This window comes from Eubalaena glacialis, chromosome 9 (genome assembly GCF_028564815.1).
Source record: "Eubalaena glacialis isolate mEubGla1 chromosome 9, mEubGla1.1.hap2.+ XY, whole genome shotgun sequence".
In the NCBI taxonomy this organism is placed as follows: domain Eukaryota; kingdom Metazoa; phylum Chordata; class Mammalia; order Artiodactyla; family Balaenidae; genus Eubalaena; species Eubalaena glacialis.
This window is the reverse complement of record NC_083724.1, coordinates 36,135,109-36,156,794: the sequence shown is the minus strand read 5'-3', so window position 1 is coordinate 36,156,794 and position 21,686 is coordinate 36,135,109. Positions and strand designations below refer to the sequence as shown.

Sequence of the window (21,686 nt, the reverse complement as noted above, 5' to 3'; positions counted from 1 at the left end):
GGTACTTCATTGATGTAGAGTCTTGGGGCAATTCCTTACTGTGCTTGATTTATCTGTTCTCTGTTGAGTGGTTTCAAGTTTTTCCACTATTCTAAATAAAGCTATGGTAAATATTTTTGAATATTCAAGAGCTAGGGTCTTTTGAGTTCGTACTCTGTTCTAGGACTTTATGGCACAGGGAACACAGAGATGAATAAAAGTCACCCTTATCTTCTAGGATTTCATAGTCTAGTGCAAATAATATTTTATTTTGGGGGAGGGAAGTTATTACTTTGAGGAATGTCAGTCAAAATGGTAACAGAAGGTCAAGGAAAATGATCAAATTTTAAATTCATATTATAATTTCCCTGATTATTTTCCAGAGAGATTGAATAGCCAATTTATACAGTCAGCCTTAAATACCAGGGCCCACACATGTTGGGCTTTATTATTTTTATTCATATTTGGTGCTTTAGTAGACATGTAATAGTTCTCTGTAGTCCTTTCAGTTGTGCTTCTTCAATGACTAAGGTTGTACATTTTCTGTTATTTACCAGCTTTATGTCTTCAGGTGCAAGTTGTCAATTCACTTGCTTTGAGCATGTGAAATCTGGGTATTTACTGCATGTATTTATGCCCATTCTGCATATATTTTTATTGTAAGCTTTTTCCCTCTAGGATTTTATTTTTTTAATTGATTTACTTATTTTCAACAGTTCTATTTAGATATAATTTACATGCCATGCAGTTCACCCACTTAAAATGTACAAGTCACTGGTTTTTAGTGTATTCACAAGGATGTACAGCCATCACCACAATGAATTTTAGAAGATTTTCATCACCCCAAAAAGAAACTCCATAGGTATTAGTAGTCACTCTCCATTTCCTTTCAAAACCCTCCTTCCCCAGCCCTAGGCAATCACTAATCTACTTTCTGTCTCTATAGATTTACCTATTCTGGACATATCACATGAATGGAATCATACAATTTGTAGTCTTTTGTGGCTGACTTCCTTCACTTAGCATAATGTGTTCAAGGTTTATCCATGTTATAGTATATATCAGTATTTCATTGCTGAATAATAGTCTACTATGGAATATTGTCTTTGTCATTTCATTAGTTGATGTACACTTGGGTTGTTTCCACTTTGGAGCTATTATGAATAATGTTGCTGTGACCATTTGCGTGCAAGTTTTGTGTGGACATATGCTTTCAAGTTTTCTTGGGTATATACCTAGGAGTGGAATTGCTGGGTCATATGGTACTCAATGTTTAGTCTTTTGAGGAACTGCAAGACTGTATGAGGGTTTCATTTTCTCCACCTTAGCCAACACTTGACCTATCTTTTTGATGATAGCCATCCTAGTGGGTGTAAAGTGTTATGTCACTGTGGTTTTGATTTGTATTACCATAATGGCTAATGATCTCTTCTTGTGCTCCTTGGCTGTTTGTATATTTTCTTTGGAGAAATGTCTATTCAAATTATTTGCCCAGTTTTTATTTGGGTTATTTGTCTTTTTTGTTTTAAGTGTATTATAAGAATTCTTTATGTGTTCTAGATGCAAGGTCCTTATTAGATATATGATTTGCAAATATTTTCTCCCATTTTGTGGGTTGTCTTTTCACTTTCTCAGTGGTGTCCTTTTTTTTTTAAATAAAATTATTTATTTATTTATTTTTGGCTGTGTTGGGTCTTTGTTGCTGCGTGTGGGCTTTCTCTAGTTGTGGCGAGGGGGGGCTACTCTTCATTGCGGTGGCTTCTCTTGTTGTGGAGCACGGGCTCTAGGCATGCGGGCTTCAGTAGTTGTGGTATGCGGGCTCAGTAGTTGTGGCTCATGGGCTCTAGAGCACAGGGTCAGTAGTTGTGGCGCACAGGCTTAGTTGCTCCACGGCATGTGGGATCTTCCCGGACCAGGGCTCGAACCCGTGTCCCCTGCATTGGCAGGCGGATTCTAAACCACTGCACCACCAGGGAAGTCCACAGTGGTGTCCTTTGAAGCAGAGGAGTTCTTAATTTTGAAGAAGTTCAGTTTATCTATGTTTTCATTTGTTGCTTGTGCATATCTAATATGACACCAAGGTCACAAAGATTTATTCCTATATTTTCTCCTAAGAGTTGTATAGTTTTAGCTCTTGTATTTAGGTCTGTGATCCATTTTGAGTTAATTTTTGTGTACAAGATGAAGAAGTTATAAACTTTTATCACTTAACATTTCTCCTTGTGTCCTATTCTGTTATCTAATCTTTTATTTATTTGTATTTATGTATTAGCTATTGAAATTCACATTCAAACCGTCCATCTTATATCTTATGCCTGTCTCTAATTTTCTAATCCTTAAAAATGTGTCTCCTCTCCGGAGGCTGGCATAAAGGGTCCATATTTATTTCTAGCTTTTATAATTCTCTCTTTTGACCTTTTTGAAATATAATACTTTGTATGGTGTTTAGTACTGCAGTGTGGTGATTATGTCACCATGTTGAGTTATTTCTGGCTAGCCACCTAATATTTTTAAAGATTTTCTAAAGTTTCTATTCTGTTTCATTGGTGAAGACCACGCCATGCAGTTTTGATCATCGCCTCTGTCTGATAGGAGCAGATTAAGACTGTGATCTATAGAAGAGAGGAAGATGGGTGTATGCACACACAAGTGTACCCACACGTGAGTGTGTGCTTGCACATCTTGTTTACCCTCATTCTTGCAGCAGTATTTAGTGTTCAAGAGCCCAGGCTCCCAGGTCAAATAATCTAGGTTCAAGCACAACTCTTTTAAGGCTTCTAGGCTTCAAGTTTTCTCATATTTTGGAGACCCACTCTACATTAAAAGGTACCCACATCTCACAATAAATATTTTACATAACTATATAAGATTTGACAAATTGACATAAAGTACCTTTTAAGGTATTTGCTCTAACATCTGTTAATACAATTTTGAAGTTAGGAATTTTCTTTTTGTATATGAGAGTCTCGTATATTTTTCATACATTGTCATAGGCTCTAGATCTGTGCTGTCCAATATGGTTGCCACTATCCAGAGAAGGCTGTTAAGCGCTTAAAACGTGGCTAGTGTGACTGAGAGATTAAATACTTAATTTTATTTGATTTTAGTTAATTTAAATGTAAAGACTGATCATTCAGTTATTGGAAAACTTTTAAGTATGTTCGGAAGGACTTGGGCCTGAAAATTTACTTTTTAACTGTACATTTTATGAAATCTGAGAATTTCTGCTGAAAATACAGCGTCCAAGTTGATATGCTTTGTAAGTATAAAATACACACTGAATTTTGAAGACATAATATGAAAAAAAGGGTGCAGAATAGCTCATCAATAATTTTTTTATTGATTACATGTTGAAATGATAGTATTTTGGATATATTGGGTTAAATAAAAATATATTAAAAACCGCTTGTTTCTTTTTCATTTCTTCCCCCCTTTTCAGGTGGCTATTAGAACAGTTACATTTACAAATGTGACTTGCATTATACAGCTGTGCTGCAGTGCCTTTGAAGAAAGTAGCCCCAGTTTGAAACTCCCTCCCCAGCTATGTGACTTTAAGCAGGTTAAAGTCTCTCAAAGCAAGATTCAGTCTTCTTATCTATAAAATAGGGATAATAATCATACCTACCTCACAAGTGTGTTGTAAGGGTCAAATGAGCCATGAAAACAGGTTAGATCACTCCTTGGTACAGAGTTAGTGCTCAATAAATGTTACAAATGATTATCGTTGTTGTTGTTACTGCTACTATTACTGTCATCAATTTATCAAGTTTTTTTTTTTTAATTTGGAAGGATTTTTAACCAGTATTCCATCAAATTTATATTTTCGTTCAGTACTTACTTTCATTTTTCAATATGTAATCTTCCCAACCAGGAATCCAGCCTCAGTTTTACTTGTGTCTTCCTTTATTGCATCAGCTTATTAAGAATGCCTAACGCCTAATACACATTCAGCTACTCTGCTTTTAATGAATTGTTGGATGCTTTTTGTGGCTGTGTTTTATGTGTTTATCCTGCAACTCCACTAAGCTTATTTTTCAAGCACTAGCAATTCTCTTTGTGAATTCATTTTCTAGGTGTAGATCATCAACTGTTTGGAAAAAAGAAGGTACGCTTATTATTCCTCTTATCATTTTTCCTTCTCTGATAAGTATTCCAGGCATTTCTCCTGCCACATTAAATAGGAGTAGTGTCTAGGGTGTCCTTCCTGTTGCTTTTTCAAAGGACCACAGATGTTGATTTTTGCCTTTCAGTGCACTATATTATTTATTTTACTTAGAAAGGCCCTTTCAGAGCTTTAAAGTTTTCTTTTTTTTTTTTTAAATCAGGAATACCTATGGGTTTTATTCAGTATAAATTATCAGAGTTTTCTGTTTCTTCCCTCTTGTTAAGTCTGTCTTCTAACACTTCTCAGTATTACCCATATGCTCACCTAGGAGAAATCCTCTCCTTGCTCCTAAGAGAGCTCCTTGATGGATAATGTGCATAATAAGGCTGGGACTTGTCACCGCATTTTGGTTCCACGAAGCAGTTTTTTAATATTTCCTGGTCCTTGTTGAAACTTGAGATTATTATAAATGACAGAGAGGTGATTTTCAGATAACCGAGGTCCTATTGCATTGGGCAGAGTTCCTGACAGTGTTTGGTAAATAGATGAGAATAAATGATAAACCTTAGCTGCAGAGCCCCGAGGGAGCTGTTACTTCTCCACATTTCTGTTGTTTATAATGACAGTAAATACCTTATCCCATCACTATTTGACCTTCCTCAGAAAGAACCACTGACTCTTAGAAGGAAAAAAAATCATTTGCCACAGACAAATGAAAAATAGCTCATAAATTCACTTTGTGGTATTGAGAGATAGAAAATACAACTTTCAACTTACCTGCTTTTAGATATATAGAGAACATACATGTTTTTAACAATTAGTATAGAGGGAGTCTGCAATATCTGGGATTTTATATTGGAATCCTCACAGTTACAAAGTTGAAGGGGAAGCAACGTTCATTATAAAGCAAAAAAGAAAAAGTCACCAAAGAAACAATTCACCTATAAAAATTAGTCATCATTAGACATCTAAACTGAGCAATTTCTTGTTCCTATTTACAGTCCATGTTTTTCCTCTTCTGTACCTCTGCTGAAGCAGTGCCCCCTGCCTGGAATGCCTGTCCGTCCATCCATCCATTCATCCATCCATCCACCCACCCATCCATCCATCCATGCGTCCATCCATGAATCCATCCATCTATCCATCCATGCACCTATGCATCCATCCACTCAGCAGCAGTTACTGAATATCTTCTGTGTGCCAGGATTTGGGCTGTGTAGATATACCCTCGACATCTCTCAGATGCCACCTCTTCTAGGTAGCAAATGCTTCCCTGATTCCTTCTCCTCTAGCCCACAAAGTTAAAACTGCTCTACCTCTTCTCTGAGTACCCACAGCACTTCACGACCTCTCTTTTAGAGCACGGTGCTATGTCCTGCTGCCTTATCTACTGGCGTTTGTGTCGTCTCTCTCTCAAGAGGAGAGTTGGTGTCCACTCAGCTCTGCATCTTCCTCCTCCAGAATGCCTAGGGCTGACCTAGTTTGTGGCCACCAACTAGACTCCCCTCTCTGTCTTTTTTACACACTCCTTCTCTTCCAGGGCTAAAGATGCTGCAGCTGATGGACCCCCTGGGATCCCAACCCAGACCATCATCCCTGTGAAACACACAGTAAAAATAGACAAAGACGATCTCCTCCAGGACTATGGATTTCACATTTCTGAGACCCTTCCCCTCACAGTGGTGGCCGTCACAGCAGGTAGGGGCTGACTAGGAAACAAGAAAGGATTTTGGCTTCCTGGGGGGAAATATCCCTGGTTCTCTTCCCATCTCTCTGTGCTATAACATAATGTAGAAAATGCTACCCCAGAAAGCTAGACAGGGCACATCTAATTTCGACCTAATTCTGTCTAGGGCTTTGCGCCTTCCTGTGGTGCTGGGAGGGAGGAGCTCCAAGTGCACTTGCTGATCTGCACCCCAGGTCCACTGGCCTCAGCCAGGGATTTGCCCACCCGTGGCCCCCAGCCAGTCTCAGGGACAGTGACAGTATTGGGACCAGCAGGCCCTCCTCTCTGAACCCTGCATGCTCTGAGCTGGGGAGAGTTTCTGGGCAGACAGTAATAGAAATTATTGATTTGTTTTCACTTGAGTCTCTGTAAAATATAGGCTGTATCAGGGTGAAGATGAGCAGGCTGGGAATGTGTGGTGTTTTTTGTCATACTTCAGCTATGTATTGATGTGAGATCTGGGACTAGTTAAAATCTATTAATTTGAATTTACACACACACACACACACACACACCAGAGTTCTTTAGCAATGAATGTAGTAGATTCGCTGGCCAGCTCTGTTGATTCAGGGAGTTTCTGCTAGTCTTCTTTCCCTGGACAGTCTCCTAACATCCCTTGAAGGTGATGGATGGCAGGTACGTTATCCATGCTTTGTAAACAGGAAAACTGAAATCCATGTGAGCCCAAGTCTGGCCAGGGGTGGGGGTGAGCCGGTGCCCTGGGGACTGGATCAGGCTGCCATTCAGGTGAGCTGCTGTGACACATGGGGTCTGGGCCCTCCTGGCGTGAACACCCGTTACTTCTTTTCTCTTCAACAGAAGGCTCCGCTCATGGCAAGCTTTTCCCTGGTGATCAGATCCTCCAGATGAACAACGAGCCTGCTGAAGACCTTTCCTGTGAACGAGCGGTCGATATTCTGAGGTACTAAATTGTCTTCCGTCATCCACAGAATTATTATATATATTATTATATATATTGCACAGATTATTATAGAGCAAGGCTGGGAGACAGAAAGGGCATAACTGATATCCCTGGGATTTAAGTAAAGTCCAGGCTCCTTTAAAGCAGCAATAACAGCCTTGTTTTAGAATTCCATCTCGGTTACTATCTGCCGTCTTTCACCTGCCTACAGAAGTGATGGGGAGGCACAGGGTGCTATATTTATCACCCCCCTGCAATGCCCAAAACACTGTGCTAGGCGCTGTGGGGAATGTAATTATGAATAATAATACATAGGCCCTACCCCTTAAGGATGTATAGGGTTGTTGTAACATATGCCAAAAATTAGACACTAAGTCTGCTTATTGTTCTTTAACCCTTTTAATATCTCTTCCTAAATGTTCTTGGTGCAGCCTGGTAGGCATATATGTAGTTCCATTGGTATGGCACCTACGAACTTCTACCTGGTGTCATGGTGATTTTTGTAAATGTCTCACTTTCTGCTTTGGCCATGATCTCCTTAAGACCAGGCACACAGTGGGTGCTCAGTGGAATGAGTGAATGTGGTTGGCACTGACAGTTGGTGACCCTGGTTTTAAGACAGAGGAAGTGAGTGACAGGAGTGAGGAGGCCTGACAGATGTTCTATAGGCACGTACAGCCTTTGTCTTTTAAAACTTTCACCCAACACGGTTTTAATGACTTTAATATAAATAAAGGGAAACGAGAAATAGAGTTAGAGGAAAGCCAGCTTGAAGATACTTCAAGTTTGTACTTTAGTCTGTGCCTTTTTGTGAGTGGTGGTTTTCATTTCTGAGGGCCTATCGTGTGCAGCACGCACTGAATAACAGGCAACAATAACAAAGTCAGAGAAAGAGAAAATGAAAATGCAGGATGCAGTCTCCAACCTCAGGAAGTCCACAGTCTCGCTGCGGAGAGACATAAGATTTACAGAGAATCCATCATAGTGTAGAAAATAGAATCCTCTCAACCACGCCCAATATTGCTTCAAGATTGCCAGGGAATAAGGTGAGTGGGTGGGGCAGCCAGGAAAGGATTTGATTATTTCATTTTAAAAAATGAAATATGGTTATGGAAATCATGAAGTTTGCTTTCCCAATTACCGGGTGGTTTTCTCAGAGAATTTCTCAATTCCAGCAAATGAATTTTAGATTTTCACTGCTACTAATATCTCTGCCAGGCTAGATAGATCAAACTCTGACTAATAAACAAAAGTATTCACAATTTAAAACAGTAGACCAAAATTTGGATGTTTAGGTAACATTGAACCCTAATCTGTTCAACGGGCAAGGAACCCTGGGGGGCAAAGGGACTCCACTCCCCAGACACTTACAGGATGGTAGTGCAGAGACAGCTCGTGTATACCCCGCTAAGATTGAGGGCAGACAGTGCCTCAAGAGAAGCAGGGGAAAGGGGCTGTAAACGCTGGAGATTCCTCCAACTTGTGGGGAAGTTGTGGTTTGACAAAACAGAGAAGAGTACAGAAGTATTTCAGCTGGCCAAGTTCTACCTTTAATGCTGGGTAGAATTTGGGCCACAAAGATGGAGGTGAAGGATGATCCATGCAAAGTGATAAGGAGGAGTGACTGGCTGGGGAGTAGGGGACACTGAGCGGTTCAATTTGTCTAAGGCACTGGATACCTAGAGAAAAGTTCTGGGAAGTGAGGCCCAGATGATGGAGGGTCTTGGTGCTGATACAGCGAGTTCAGGGGTTATTCTCCTCCTGGAAGAATGAGCCACTGAAGACTCGTGAGCGGGGATGTGACCTGATGTATGCTTGCATCTGCACTCTCAGCTACATGCCTTGTGTGGGAATCCCGGAACTGCTTACTTTTTTAGCTTAGTTCCCAGTGTCATTGCCATTTATAAAAGTAAAAAACCAAGCAAACAAAAAACCAACAAAATCTCTCTTAATTCCTCCGATTATCTATCTGTGAGGCCAAACTGTCCTTTTGAGAGTACTTGGACGTTGGTTTGTTGTGAATTCTCTTGAAAAAGACCTGTTCTTATATAAAATGGAAAAGAGGCAATCCCCAGGCACTTAGAAACCTCAGGTTGAGTTTATCTATTAGAGGAAGTAACACACTGGCAGCAGCTGGCCTAAATGTTCATATTGCAAGAAATCAAATGAAATTATTTTGCAAACTGCTTCTCTAGCAATGGCAGAGATAAAGGAAAATATGAATCGATTTTTCAGTTCTGTCCTCTAATGTGAAGTGGAAGTTTGGCACTTATCTGGTTGATTTGATCACTTTTGGAACCTAAGAAATTATATAACAAAACAAAAATGTCTAGTATTTGATTAAATGATTGGGCCCGCCAACCTTGTGTGCCCAAACACCGTAAACTTGTTGGCTTTTATCTGATCATGGTTATCCACATTCATTTATTCTATTTCATGAATGTTTAGCCAGTTTTCTGAAATAGCAACCTAAGTTATCTGTGTTATTGCTGTTTTCTCTTAAATTTTTTTTCTTTTTTTTTTTTTTGGACATAAACCTAGCTAGTGGTCATAGCAACCGGATGAGTTTTCCATCATATAGACTAAATGAAAGATAAGTGGGGACTTCCCTGGTGGTGCAGTGGTTAAGAATCCACCTGCCAATGCAGGGGACACGGGTTTGATCCCTGGTCAAGGAAGATCCCACATGCCGTGGAGCAACTAAGCCCCTGTGCCACAACCACTGAGCCCGCATGCCACAACCACTGAGCCCGTGTGCCACAACTACTGAAGCCTGCATGCCTAGAGCCTGTGCTCTGCAACAAGAGAAGCCACCGCAATGAGAAGCCCACGCACCGCAACGAAGAGTAGCCCCCGCTAACCGCAACTAGAGAAAGCCCGCACGCAGCAACAAAGACCCAGTGCAGCCAGAAATAAAATAAAATTTAAAAAAAGAAAGAAAGATAAGTGACTTAATTTAGTGGCTGTAGGTATGGACTAGATGGTAGAGGCAAGTATCTGAAGATTTTCTTAAGGTAGCAGTGGCATCTGGGACAGCTTAAGTTCCTTCACAGATCACTGCTTTCTCAGTGTCCTTCTCAATTTTGCTGAGCCAAAGAAGCTGAGGCAAGAGAGGCTGCTTTGTAATTCTACCAGTCTTTTTATTTATTTATTTATTTATTTATTTATTTATTTATTTATTTATTTATTTATTTATTTATTTATGGCTGTGTTGGGTCTTCGTTTCTGTGCAAGGGCCTTCTCTAGTTGCGGCAAGTGGGGGCCACTCTAAATTGCAGTGCGCGGGCCTCTCACTGTCGCGGCATCTCCCATTGCGGAGCACAGGCTCCAGACGCGCAGGCTCAGTAATTGCGGCTCACGGGCCTAGTCGCTCCGCAGCATGTGGGATCTTCCCAGACCAGGGCTCAAACCCGTGTCCTCTGCATTGGCAGGCAGACTCTAAACGACTGCGCCACCAGGGAAGCCCTCTACCAGTCTTTTTGACCCTAACACACACACACACATGCACACACACACGTGTATCACCCAGAATGATGACTTTTTTTACCTTTATTCTTTTTTTTCAGGGAAGCTGAAGATTCTCTTTCAATCACAGTTGTTCGCTGCACATCGGTATATCTCTTTTTATGTCTTGTGTGTTAGTTTCACCCTTCTTGGCCCCAACACCCTGTACCCCCAGCAGAATATCCCCCGTAGAATAAACAGCCTGTGTGCCAGTATTGTGGAGGACACAGATGTGGGTCCAGCTAAGGAGACAGACCTGTGATTATGCAGAGTGGGATGACAAGGGTACCAAACTAGGAGTTTCAAGACAGGTCTGAGTGATATCACTGTGGAGCAGTCATTTAGTTTCAGTTTTGACTTTTGTAAAACAGAGATGAGGACAATAACTGCCTTGTCTATCTAATGGGTTGTTCTGAGGACCCAACAACGTGTTGAATGTGAACGTGTTTTATCGGCCGCAAGGCAAGGTGTGGCACAGATGATGCACAGAAAGGCACCAGCCATCCTAAACCACTGTAGGCCTAGGAGGCCTTTATATGTGATACAGGGGAAAGTATATAATCAGATTGTAAGAGAAAACTACCAAGGAGGAAAAGTTGACAGAAAATTCTCATTCTGAGAGACTTTAGTACATACCTCTTAGCCTTGGCCACAAATAGACAAGAAAATAAATAGGGGCATAGAGAATTTTAATAATGCATTTAATAATCTAATCCAACTGACCACATACCAGACCACCAAAAAAACTAAATTCCCCAAAGAAACAACTGTATAAGTCTCTTTTCCAGAATATAATAAAACACAAATTGATAGCTATCAAAAACTTAACTAAAACCACCCAGTCATTTGGAATAAAAATGCAGTCTCCTAAGTAAAGACAGAATCAAATGGAAAAGCAAAAATTACCATTATAGACTAGGTAGAAAATAATTAAAATTTAGAACTCTACTTCTTAGAACTTATATACAGTTGAAGCTATACTCAGAGTAAAATTCATAACCTTAAAAGTGATTTTATTATTTAACAAGAAAACAGGTTAAGTAAATATTCAGTGCAAGAAGTAGGAAGAAAAGACTAATAAAACAAGCATAAAGCAGATTAAAGAAAATGATAAAAATTTAAATCTAAATGATGCTTTGGAAAACAGAAAAAATTGGAAAGTTGATAAATAAATCCAAGGGCTAGTTCTTTACAGGAAAAAATTAAAAAATAGGAGAACTTTAGGGAAAAGAAATATGTGGGCCTTACATGAAGGAAACTAGAATAATACTGAAGGAAGTAAAATTTTTCTTTAATATAAAAGGAGTTACATATTATGTTCCTTGATGGGAAGACTACTGATATGTCGGATTTCCTCATGTTAATGTATATGCTTAAGGAAAATTCAGACTCCCTGTGGGACTTTTATTTGGATTTTGACAAAGTATATCAAGGTGAGACTTATCAAGAAAATCTTTTTTAAAAGGAATAATGAGGATGGCCTTGAAATACTAGATTTTAAAACTAATAAAGCTGCAGTAATTAAAATAGTGTGATATTGATGAAATGTTGGCTATATCAATCTAATCAAATAGAAAGTCCAAGAATAGATACCAGTATAAGAATTTAGTATATGATAAATATGGCATCCCAAATCAGTGGGAGAAAAGATGATTATTCAAGAAATTGTACTGGGACATATCTCACACCATTTGATGTTAAAGACTTAAATATAAAAAACAAATCATAAAAATGTCAACAATATGGATGGGTGTCTACCCAGTCGTAAGTTGCAGAAAGAATTCCTAAGCATTTAGGGAGTGGGAGAAGGTACAGTGGAACAAACAGCTGTTTGATTATGTGGAAAAAATTAAATTTCTGTGGTCCAAAAACTTCATAACACTAAAAAGCAAAGAAATTGTTGCCTCCTCTCCTTATTTGAAGTGTTATTTTTTGTTTGTTTTTTTCTTAGAAGTAGAACAGGAAAAAAACCCCACCTAAATAGGACTAGGATGTTTGCCATAAATATGACAGACCAAGTGTTTTATGCACAGATAAATGGAGATTCTTCTATTCTAAATAGAAGAATTTATCTATGAAATAATGTGAAACCAATACGTAAAAAAACAGTATACTGAAAGCTAATCGCTATAAATGATCATGCAGGTGTTGAGAGATTCTTTTCATTTAGCTGATTATCATCTCAGTGGAGAACACCTTAATCTTAATTAGGTAGTTCTTTTCCTACTCTATTTCCAAGAAATGATAGCAAAAGATAGCACTTGTTAAGTAAGGAGAGAGGGAAACAGCATATAGCTGCCTCCTTTTAAAAAATAAAAAGTAGGGCTTCCCTGGTGGCACAGTGGTTGAGAATCTGCCTGCCAATGCAGGGGACACGGGTTCGAGCCCTGGTCTGGGAAGATCCCACATGCCGCGGAGCAGCTGGGCCCGTGAGCCACAATTACTGAGCCTGCGCATCTGGAGCCTGTGCTCCACAACGAGAGAGGCCGCGATAGTGAGAGGCCTGCGCACCGCGATGAAGAGTGGCCCCCACTTACCGCAACTAGAGAAAGCCCTCGCACAGAAACGAAGACCCAACACAGCCAAAAATAAATAAATAAATAATAATAATAATAATTTAAAATAAATAAATAAATAAAAATAAAAAGTATAGGGAGAGGAAAATTAACATGTTCCAGTACCATTCCTAAGATTCCTATGAGGTTCCCAAGAAAAGAGGAGTATGAATACTGTACTTTGGAGGTCCTGCAGGGAAAGCTGATATTAGCCCAGGTGATGGCCCCTGTGCCCCTGAGAAACGCCCTGAATATTGTCTAGCCCACTCGGGCCTCTCACCAGAAGTTATATGATTGTAAGACAAATGGTCATACATATTTTACTTCAGCAAGAATGCTCATCTTTGTCCGAGTGGATTCTTAGAGTCCTCAAATGATTTGAAATTGATTAGGAATTATAAAATCCTAAGTTGGAATATTAATTACTGCTTCTCTAGGACATAGAATTTTATGATTAAAATATGTTTTGGTTTAATTGTATAGATCTGTATTTCTATTAATTATTTATAATACATTATTTATTATAATATTAATACTAATATTTAATGTCTTATTTAATTTGTGCCAAAAGAAGATCCTACAAGCTAGATATATTGGTTATCCCCCTTTTACAGATGAGGACACTATAGCCTCACAGGCACATGGTCTCACATGCAGAAATCAGTAGAGCTGGGCTTTTTTCAGGTAGTCAGACTCCAGAACCCATGCTCGTTAGCATGATGCTGTTTCTGCCTCCTGGTCCAGTTCCCATATTGTGCAGAAGAGAAGACTGAAGGCCAAAGAAAGGAGTGTGTACACACACACACACACACACATACACACAACTGGTTTTCTTCCATAACAATTTGTGTTTGAGGTAGTTCTCAGAACTGTTAAGTAGCTGAAGTTGGGTTGGAATTCAGGTCTCTTTGCTCACAGGCCAGTTCTCTTTGTCTTCATCATACCACAGCCTTTGGCCACTGTATTGAATCTTGAGCTGTTCTCAGATGCATAAGAACATTGGGTTGAGATCCCTAAATTTTATGAAAAGAGATCTTTAATGGGATGTCGTCCTTCTCTGTGGGTTTTAATTGAATTCTCAACAGCTGTCAAGCTTTTGCTTTTGTTTTTAAGAAATGAGAAGATGTACATGGCTTTTATGAAAGTCCCACATTTTTCTAAAGTGTGTCATGTTAATGTTTTGCAGGGAGTCCCCAAGTCCTCCTTCCTAACGGAGGAGAAGCGAGCCAGGCTGAAGACCAACCCCGTGAAGGTGCACTTTGCAGAGGAAGTGCTCGTCAGCGGACACAGCCAGGTGCGTCACTGGTCAGGGGGTTGAAATGACTCTTCATGAAGTGGGTGAGCTGCCTCCTGGCATGTATCTCCTGAAGACTCTGGAATCTGCAGCATGGAGGGGATGCAGAGGGAGTGCAGCGGGCTTGCTGGAGGCTCTGTGCCCCCTTAGTGAGGCACCTACAAACGGTGGACAGGGAGAGACGCACTGGGTGTGGCTCTGTCATTCTGTGACTCCATTTTTCTGCCCTTGAAATTTCAACAGATTCCAGTTGTTCATTTCTCATTCTAAATCTTCAAACTTAGTATTCCCTCTGAAGGTGATATACTGATAGTAGTGATGGTGGCCGGGGGTGGGGGTGGGGGCTTTGGTTTTTTTAAAGAGTCCATCATCTGTTGAACCTCTATTGCGTGAATTTTGGGTACATAATCCTTAGTCATCACCATATCCTGCATGGGAGGTATTTTAACAAAAGAGGAAGCAGAGGCTTAGAGAGGTTAAGAGAATTAACCTCTGAGATCCCATAGCTAGAAATCCAGGAGCACAGGTCTGTGTGACTTCAGTTCTTCTGTTTTCCACTGTGATATGCTGTCTAGTTCTTTTTGATATGGGAATACCCAGGATTGGTGTGGTTGGATATGAGGGTTCAGAAGACAAGTTTGTAAAGGGAAAATATTGGCTAGAGTTTGATGTTTTCAATGTGGACTGTTAAAGACTCATATATTCATAATTTAAATATTTTCCACCCGATGGTCTGTAACTGTTACCATTCTGAATTCAGTGATCAATAATAGATTTTGAAACTTTCAAATCAGAGCTTGTCCTTATCTGATTTTCTTAGCATAGAGACCAGTGAATGGGGAGTCACGGCCATTTTAACACAGGATTCAGGTGATCTGGTTCACATCTGGAGAGCCCTTATTTTCTTCTTGTCCTGCTGCTTAACAGACTCCACCTTCCGTTAGACCTCAGAGTAAAAGGTGGATTTGTTCAGGAAGGTCTAGTGGGAGGCCTAGTGTATTAATCAGAAAAGACCTGAGATCCTGTCAGTCTGAAGTATTTGAGTCTCTGTGTGTCCATGTTTGTGAAGATGGATCAAACCTCTTCAGCAAATTAAATTTTGATTCAATGTGTGTTTTTAAGAGTAGTACATAGTAAAGAGAAGTAGAAGCTAGAACCAACTAACAGAACAGGTAGAGAATAAGGGTTCTGCAGATGTGAACCAGATCCCCTGGGGAGACTTGCAGCTCAGGGTACCGAGTCTCTGTATCAGCCACGTGAGGCAGAGACAGCCAAACCAGCGAGAGTTCATCATTGTGACCTACTTTTTCATCCTCTCAAGTATTTAAAAGATGATAAAATCAGTTGCTAAACTTTCTCCCTTGAAACATACTAAGACCCTAGAAGAATCTGAAATAGGAAACCAACATTTGGGGGTTTGGGGGTTTTTTGTTATTGAGGTATAGTTGATATACAATATGTTTCAAGTTTCAACATTGTGATTCACAATCTTTAAAGGTTATATACTCCATTTACAGTTATTATAAAATTTTGGCTATATTCCCTGTGCTGTTTAATATATCTTTGTAGCTTATTCATTTTATACATAGTAGTTGGTACCTCTTAATTCCCTACCCCTACCTTGCCCCTCCACCCCCTCCCTAGTGGTAACCTCTAGTTTATTCTCTATATCTGTGAGTCTGTTTCTTTTTTGTTATATTCACTAGTTTGTTTTACTTTTTAGATTCCACATATAAGTGATATCATACAGTATTATCTTTCTCTGTCTGACTTAAGGAAACCAACACTTCAAATATGCTTAACTTTGCTAACCGTTAAATAAATGCAAAGGAAAATATTAAGAACTGCTACTTTACACTTAGTAAATGAGCACAAATAAAGAAAAATGTAAGCCCTGATGCCAAGAAAGTAGCTACACTCATGTACTAATTGGTGGCTTTGTAAATTGATTTAATCTCTGGGAGTAGAAGAAAACAAAACTTAATGAATGCCATAAAAGTGGGCCAAGGATCACATTCTCATTAATTTAAGTCTATAAAATAATTTAAATGCAAAAATCCATGTAGTTAAAGATATCTGTTTTACTGATAGATAAATTGCAAAAAATTTGAAAAAATGTTAAATGTCTAGGGCAGAGGAATGGTTAAAGAAATTCTGATATTTCAACTCAACAGACTATTTATAAGTCCATTAAAATTATAAACATTAAATCCACATGAAGAAGTGTATATGTGTTGAGTAAAAATGCACATAGAATCGTGCATGTTCTATTAGTGCGGCTCTCTAAAAGCTATTTACAGGTATAGATAAAAATTGGAAGAAGCCTTAGAGAAAAGCCTTAGTTATGTGATGTTATGGATGTATTTTTTGGTAAATCACAAGTAATAAAGTATCAAGGAAAGCATGTCATACTTGGGAATTCCAAAGATTAAGATTTCTAAATACCCTAAACCAGAGTAGTGAGATGACAACATGAGCGGTGTGAAATCCCTCATCCCTGACTGAGTGTGAAATGGCACTGGGATATGACCATATTCCTTTTTCTTCCATAAAAGTACTGTGGTTTAAAAAAAAAAAGTTATGTAGAGTGATGAATGTGAGTCTTGCTTAAACGATACAAGTGGCCTTATATTTAGAAGACACAAAATTCTCATCTGAAAAAGGCTGTCAGGTTTTTGAAAAAAGATGGTAAGCTTCTAACCCAGGTGGGCTTTGTACCCAAACTCTTTGCAGAGATTAGAGTTGGGGGCAGTTGATCGCATAAATCCGGAGTGATGGTTGGGATGAGTAGAGGCGGAAAGCAGCCCTCTGCCCTTTGGTATTGCTTTACTGTAGGGAATGAAGCAGTAAAATGTTGAGGGGGCTCTGAGGGAGCTTCCTACCCACCATTTCACCCAACCCCACAAGGCACAGTGCAAGAATCTCAGAAAGGCCCATCTGGGACGATGTGCATGCTTGTCACCTGACTTGCCAAATTGCATCCCATAAGGGAGGCAGCCAGCAGTGAAGTGTCAGCTGATGGCCGTGTGACATCGTACAGGCTCGCACAGTGCTGTCAGTATGCTCATGGCAGGGCTCACTCTTCACCATCTTCCAGTTCTAGTGGCTATCCCTGGAACAAAGCACGCCTGTATCTGTGTGGCATAGACCTCATCCATTGGAGAAATCTCCAAATGTCAAGAATCAATCTACAATGTGGTGAGGAGGTTGGGGAGAATCCTGCTCTCCGCACCAGGCAGGGCCAGGGAAGCTGAGGATCTGTCACACCCAGGGACAGGGAGGGACAGTTTCAACACTACTCTTGTGTTTTCCAGGGTAATTCTCTGCTGTGTATGCCCAACGTGCTCAAGGTGTACTTGGAGAATGGACAGACCAAAGCTTTCAAGTTTGAGGCACACACGACTGTGAAGGTATTCGGAATAAACTTGAATCTCTTTCCCAGTGAGAATTTGCTGGCTCCCAGGACCCCGGGGGCATCTTGCCAGGCAGCTACCTTGGTGATCTCACAACCACCATGGTCTGAGCACCTGCAGTAAGCCAAGCACTGTGTTATCTCATTTAGTTGCACAAACACCCAGCAAGCTGGTATTTTAATCACCATCTTGCAAGGGGAGGAAATCAGGGCTCAGAGAGATGAAGTACCCAATACAACTCATAAGCATTCACCCTTAACCACTGGGCTTCCCTGCCTCTTGTATGGGACTCCACCTGCTACCCAAAAGACTAGAGTCGCTAAAATCCCAGGCAAGGTGTGCGGACAGGTCCAGGCCCCTGTGAATTCTGTTCTGGATGGAAGTCAGTTTGACTTACATTTAACAAGTTTCCCCAAAGGAGATACTCTGAGGCAGGTGGTACAGAATGAGGTAGAAAGTGGTCTCTGTCTCCCAGGAGCTTGCAGTCTAGTTGAGGGAAGATGGACATTCTTGGAGCTCCCAGTAGTCCAGGGCAGGACGAAGTAAGGGCTGTAAAGAGAAGGACAAGGAAGTGCTCAGCACGCAAGGGAAAGAGCACCATCTTTCCATCTGACCATGTTCTGTCCTGTCAGGACGTCAGAGAAGGCTTTGCAAAGAAGCTGGACCTGAGCTGAGCTTTGAAGGGTTTCTCAGACTTCAACAAGCACAGGTGGGGACGGGGTTTTTGAGGGGTTAGAGGATGCACATCAATCTGAAGAAGTCCCATGAACTAAGGCAGAGAGCCAGTAAGACCGACATTGCCAAGGAAGTAGTAAACCATCCCACAGGACTGGAACACAGGCCATTTTCTCGTGGGAGGAGTGGGAGACGGCACAGGCTGGCTGGGGACGGCCTCAAATGGCAGGCAACGGAGTTTGGATTTTATCCATAGACAATAAGGGATGGCACTATAGTTTCTGAACAAGGAAGCAAATAGTGTTAGAGGGAGGCACCAGGGAAGAAGCAAACAAAGGAGTTGTTCAAACATTAAAAATCGTGTAAGAGTCAACACTGAGCCCAGCTCTTCTGATACTGGGGGAAGAGCAGGTTCAGGTGGGCATGTGCAGCTATAGGTACCGGACAGTAGCCAAGATAGACACACACACACACACACACACACACACACACACACACATATGCACATGCACTTGAGTGCACACGTGCATACTCAATGCATGCACACACACCAGTGTTCCCTGGCACCTCCCTTTGGCAGTTCCTAGGGCTACCCCAAATGCCCTATCCCATTCTTATCTTGGTGTGACTGAGGAGAAGCTGGAGAAAACCTGTCTGACCCTGGGAAGCTCAAACCCAAAGGAGGGTTTGGATTTGTTCAGTGTTCACTACATGTCTGGCACTTCCCCGGGTACTTCCTCGTGCACTATCTCACTTAATGCCCCCAGTAACCTTGTAAAGTGACAATTATTAACCTACTTTTCAGATGAGAACACTGGCCCAAGATATCCCAAACTTGTCAAGGTCAGCTAGCTTCTAGCTGGCTTCCAACTTGGTCTGTTGTCTCTGAACCCTGCACTGGAGGTGGCCACGCTGCCATTCTGCATGAAAGTTGTGCAAATGTGTTAGACAAGGTGTCTACTTCTGTCATCTTTGAGCAAAGTGCATTGGAATGGAGGGGATGATTTATTTAAAGTGAGTCCCCCTTTGGTGGCCAAAAAGACTGTGAGATGATTTACACACACCGCAGGGGAATTAAAGCCAAGATGACAGATGGAGTTGGAGAAATGGGCAAGGAGTTAGCTGGTATAATACTGGTTAATTTTACTTATCTGTAGTAGCCAAATTTTTAAAAAGCAAGTCTTTTAGCTCTTTATGACAGAGAAAGAGGGGGGGATATAAACAAATCCCCAAATGGGTAAAAAAGGGAAAAACCACTGTCAGTTCATCAGTGACTTCTCTTCCCCACTCCCTTATCAAGAGAAGCAAATTTCTTACATTAGAAAACCTCTTTCTCTAAATCAAGGAAAATAACATGTCATTTGACCCAGTGAACATTTAGTGACTCTTTTGTGTGTGCCGGCAAAGCTGTTGGTGATACAGAAATAAGTTATCCCGGGTCACTCCCTTAGGGAGCCTAGAGTCTTGGGATGGGGCTGGGGTGAGGAGATGAGACCTGGGGTTATTTCACAAGGAGACTGTGGTGGGTACAGTGTGCTCAGAACCAGGAAATCGGGATGTGAAAATGGTGTGGAGGAAGAGAGAGCTTCCAACTGGGTGGCAAGGAAAGGCCCCCAGGATGTGATGGCCTATGAGGCTGACTTGGAAAGATGGACAGGAATGGGTCAGGAGTGGTAGGTGAAGACAGCTTCCCGGGCATGTGGAATGTCACCAACAAAGGTCCAGTGATGGGAAAGTTTGGCAAGTATATGGGGCTTGCAAGCAGGGTGCATTGGAAAAAGCAGCAGAAGATAAAGTGGGAGAAGTGGGCTGGCACCTGATACTTGAGCGCCTTGAATATTAAGCTAAGGAGTTTGGATTTGGGTTAGTGGGCCATGGGGACCACTGAATATTCTTGAGCCAGGGAGAGCATGAGAAGTACAAGGCTTAGACAAGTTTCTCTAGATCAGGGGTCAGCAAACTTGTTCTGTAAAGAGGCAGATAATGAATATTCTAGGTTTTGCAGGCCATGGGGCTTCTGTCATGGTTACTCAACTCTGCCATTGTAGAGAATGGGCATGGCTGTGTTCCCATATAACTTTAATTACAAAAACAGGCAGTGGACCAGATTTGGCCCACAGGTGATGGTTTGCCAACCCCTGCTCTAGATGCAAGGTGGAGGTCAGATGGGTAGCAGGGTGGGGTCCTTAGGGCACCACTCAGCAAAGCCAGGAGAAATGTGTGAACTCAAGCCAAATGGAGAATGGAGAGAGGGGACAGAGTCAAGTGAGGGGCTCTCCATCATGGCCAGCTCACAGTAGGCATTGAATTAATGTTGTTGAGTTACAGAAGCAGATAGACCCTTCAGGACTTAGTCACTGGTCAGTTATGGAGGGCGATGGAGCAAGTGGGAAGAGGATTCAGAATTGGGAGCTGTGAGGAGCAGGTAACACCTGATGGTGTGGCACTTACTAAATCTGAGATTCTGGCAGGACATCTATGATGAGTCTATGATGATTATTTATTCACTGAGTGAAAGTTTATTGAGCATCACTGAGTGCCAAGCTTTGGGGATATAATGGAGCACAAGACAAGCAAGGTTCACATTCTGGGGAAGGTTAGCATCTAGCGGGGTAAATGACAATAAGCAAGAAAACAAATATCAGCAGCTAGCATGTATTGAACACTTGCCATCTGCCAGGTACGATTCTAAATGCCATATATGGGGAAATTAATTTACTGCACACAACCCCTGAGAGAGGTGTGAATATTATGACCATCTTAGAGATGAAAACATTGAGGCATAGAGAGAGTAAGCACTTTATCCAGGGACACACAGCTAGTGAGGGGAAGTCTAGGTCTAGAGCCCATTCACTTAACTTTACTGTACTGTCTTATCTGTTACTAGAGAACAGAGCTGTCGTTGAAGAAAATCATATCCAGTAGTGATGAAGGAAATCAACAGGACCCGGGACAGAGAATAACAGGGACAATCACATTTAGACACAGTGACCAGAGAAGTTTTCTCTGAAGAGAAAGAAACAGCCTTGTGAAGAGTGTGGGAGGAGTGTGCCAGGCAGAGGGAACAGCATTGTGAATGCCCTGAGGCAGCAAAGACAAGGGGCCACTGTAGTGAACGAGGAAAATGTGGCATGGCAACTCTGGTGGCACAGTATTAATTATCATGTCATCCCATCAGCCCCTCTGAATAGGCATCCTTATCCTCCATTTCATAGGAAGAAACAGGTTCAGAAGCATCAGGTTGATTTCCCATAGTTGCATAGAGAGTAGGTGGTGTGATTCTGTCTGGTAAGCAGTTGATGATGCAGACTCCAGAGAGAGGATGAATCTGGAGACCTTGAAGAGAGGCATAAGGCCCCAAAGGATAGCTTCAGCCTTTGGAGTAAAGCAAGAGAGGGTGGCCGTATGGGTGGTGCTGGAGCCTTGAGGGAAGGGGAGCGGTGGGTGTAGGACCTTGAGGGGCAATGAGAAGTCCCACATGTGGCCCGTCAACATTTGGCTGCCTGCGTTGGC

The 21,686-nt window shown here is 41.3% G+C and overlaps 1 protein-coding gene across 1 annotated transcript in view; it reads left to right on the top strand.

The window, feature by feature from the left end:
• The window catches only part of FRMPD1 (FERM and PDZ domain containing 1), a 45,582-nt gene that overhangs the window by 8,899 nt on the left and 14,997 nt on the right, over window positions 1-21,686 (top strand). The window contains exons 2-6 of the mRNA XM_061201129.1: window positions 5,625-5,782; window positions 6,630-6,732; window positions 10,299-10,344; window positions 13,978-14,085; window positions 17,400-17,495. Of these exons, the coding sequence (XP_061057112.1) occupies window positions 5,625-5,782; window positions 6,630-6,732; window positions 10,299-10,344; window positions 13,978-14,085; window positions 17,400-17,495 (511 nt within the window). The remainder of the gene's footprint in view (window positions 1-5,624; window positions 5,783-6,629; window positions 6,733-10,298; window positions 10,345-13,977; window positions 14,086-17,399; window positions 17,496-21,686) is intronic.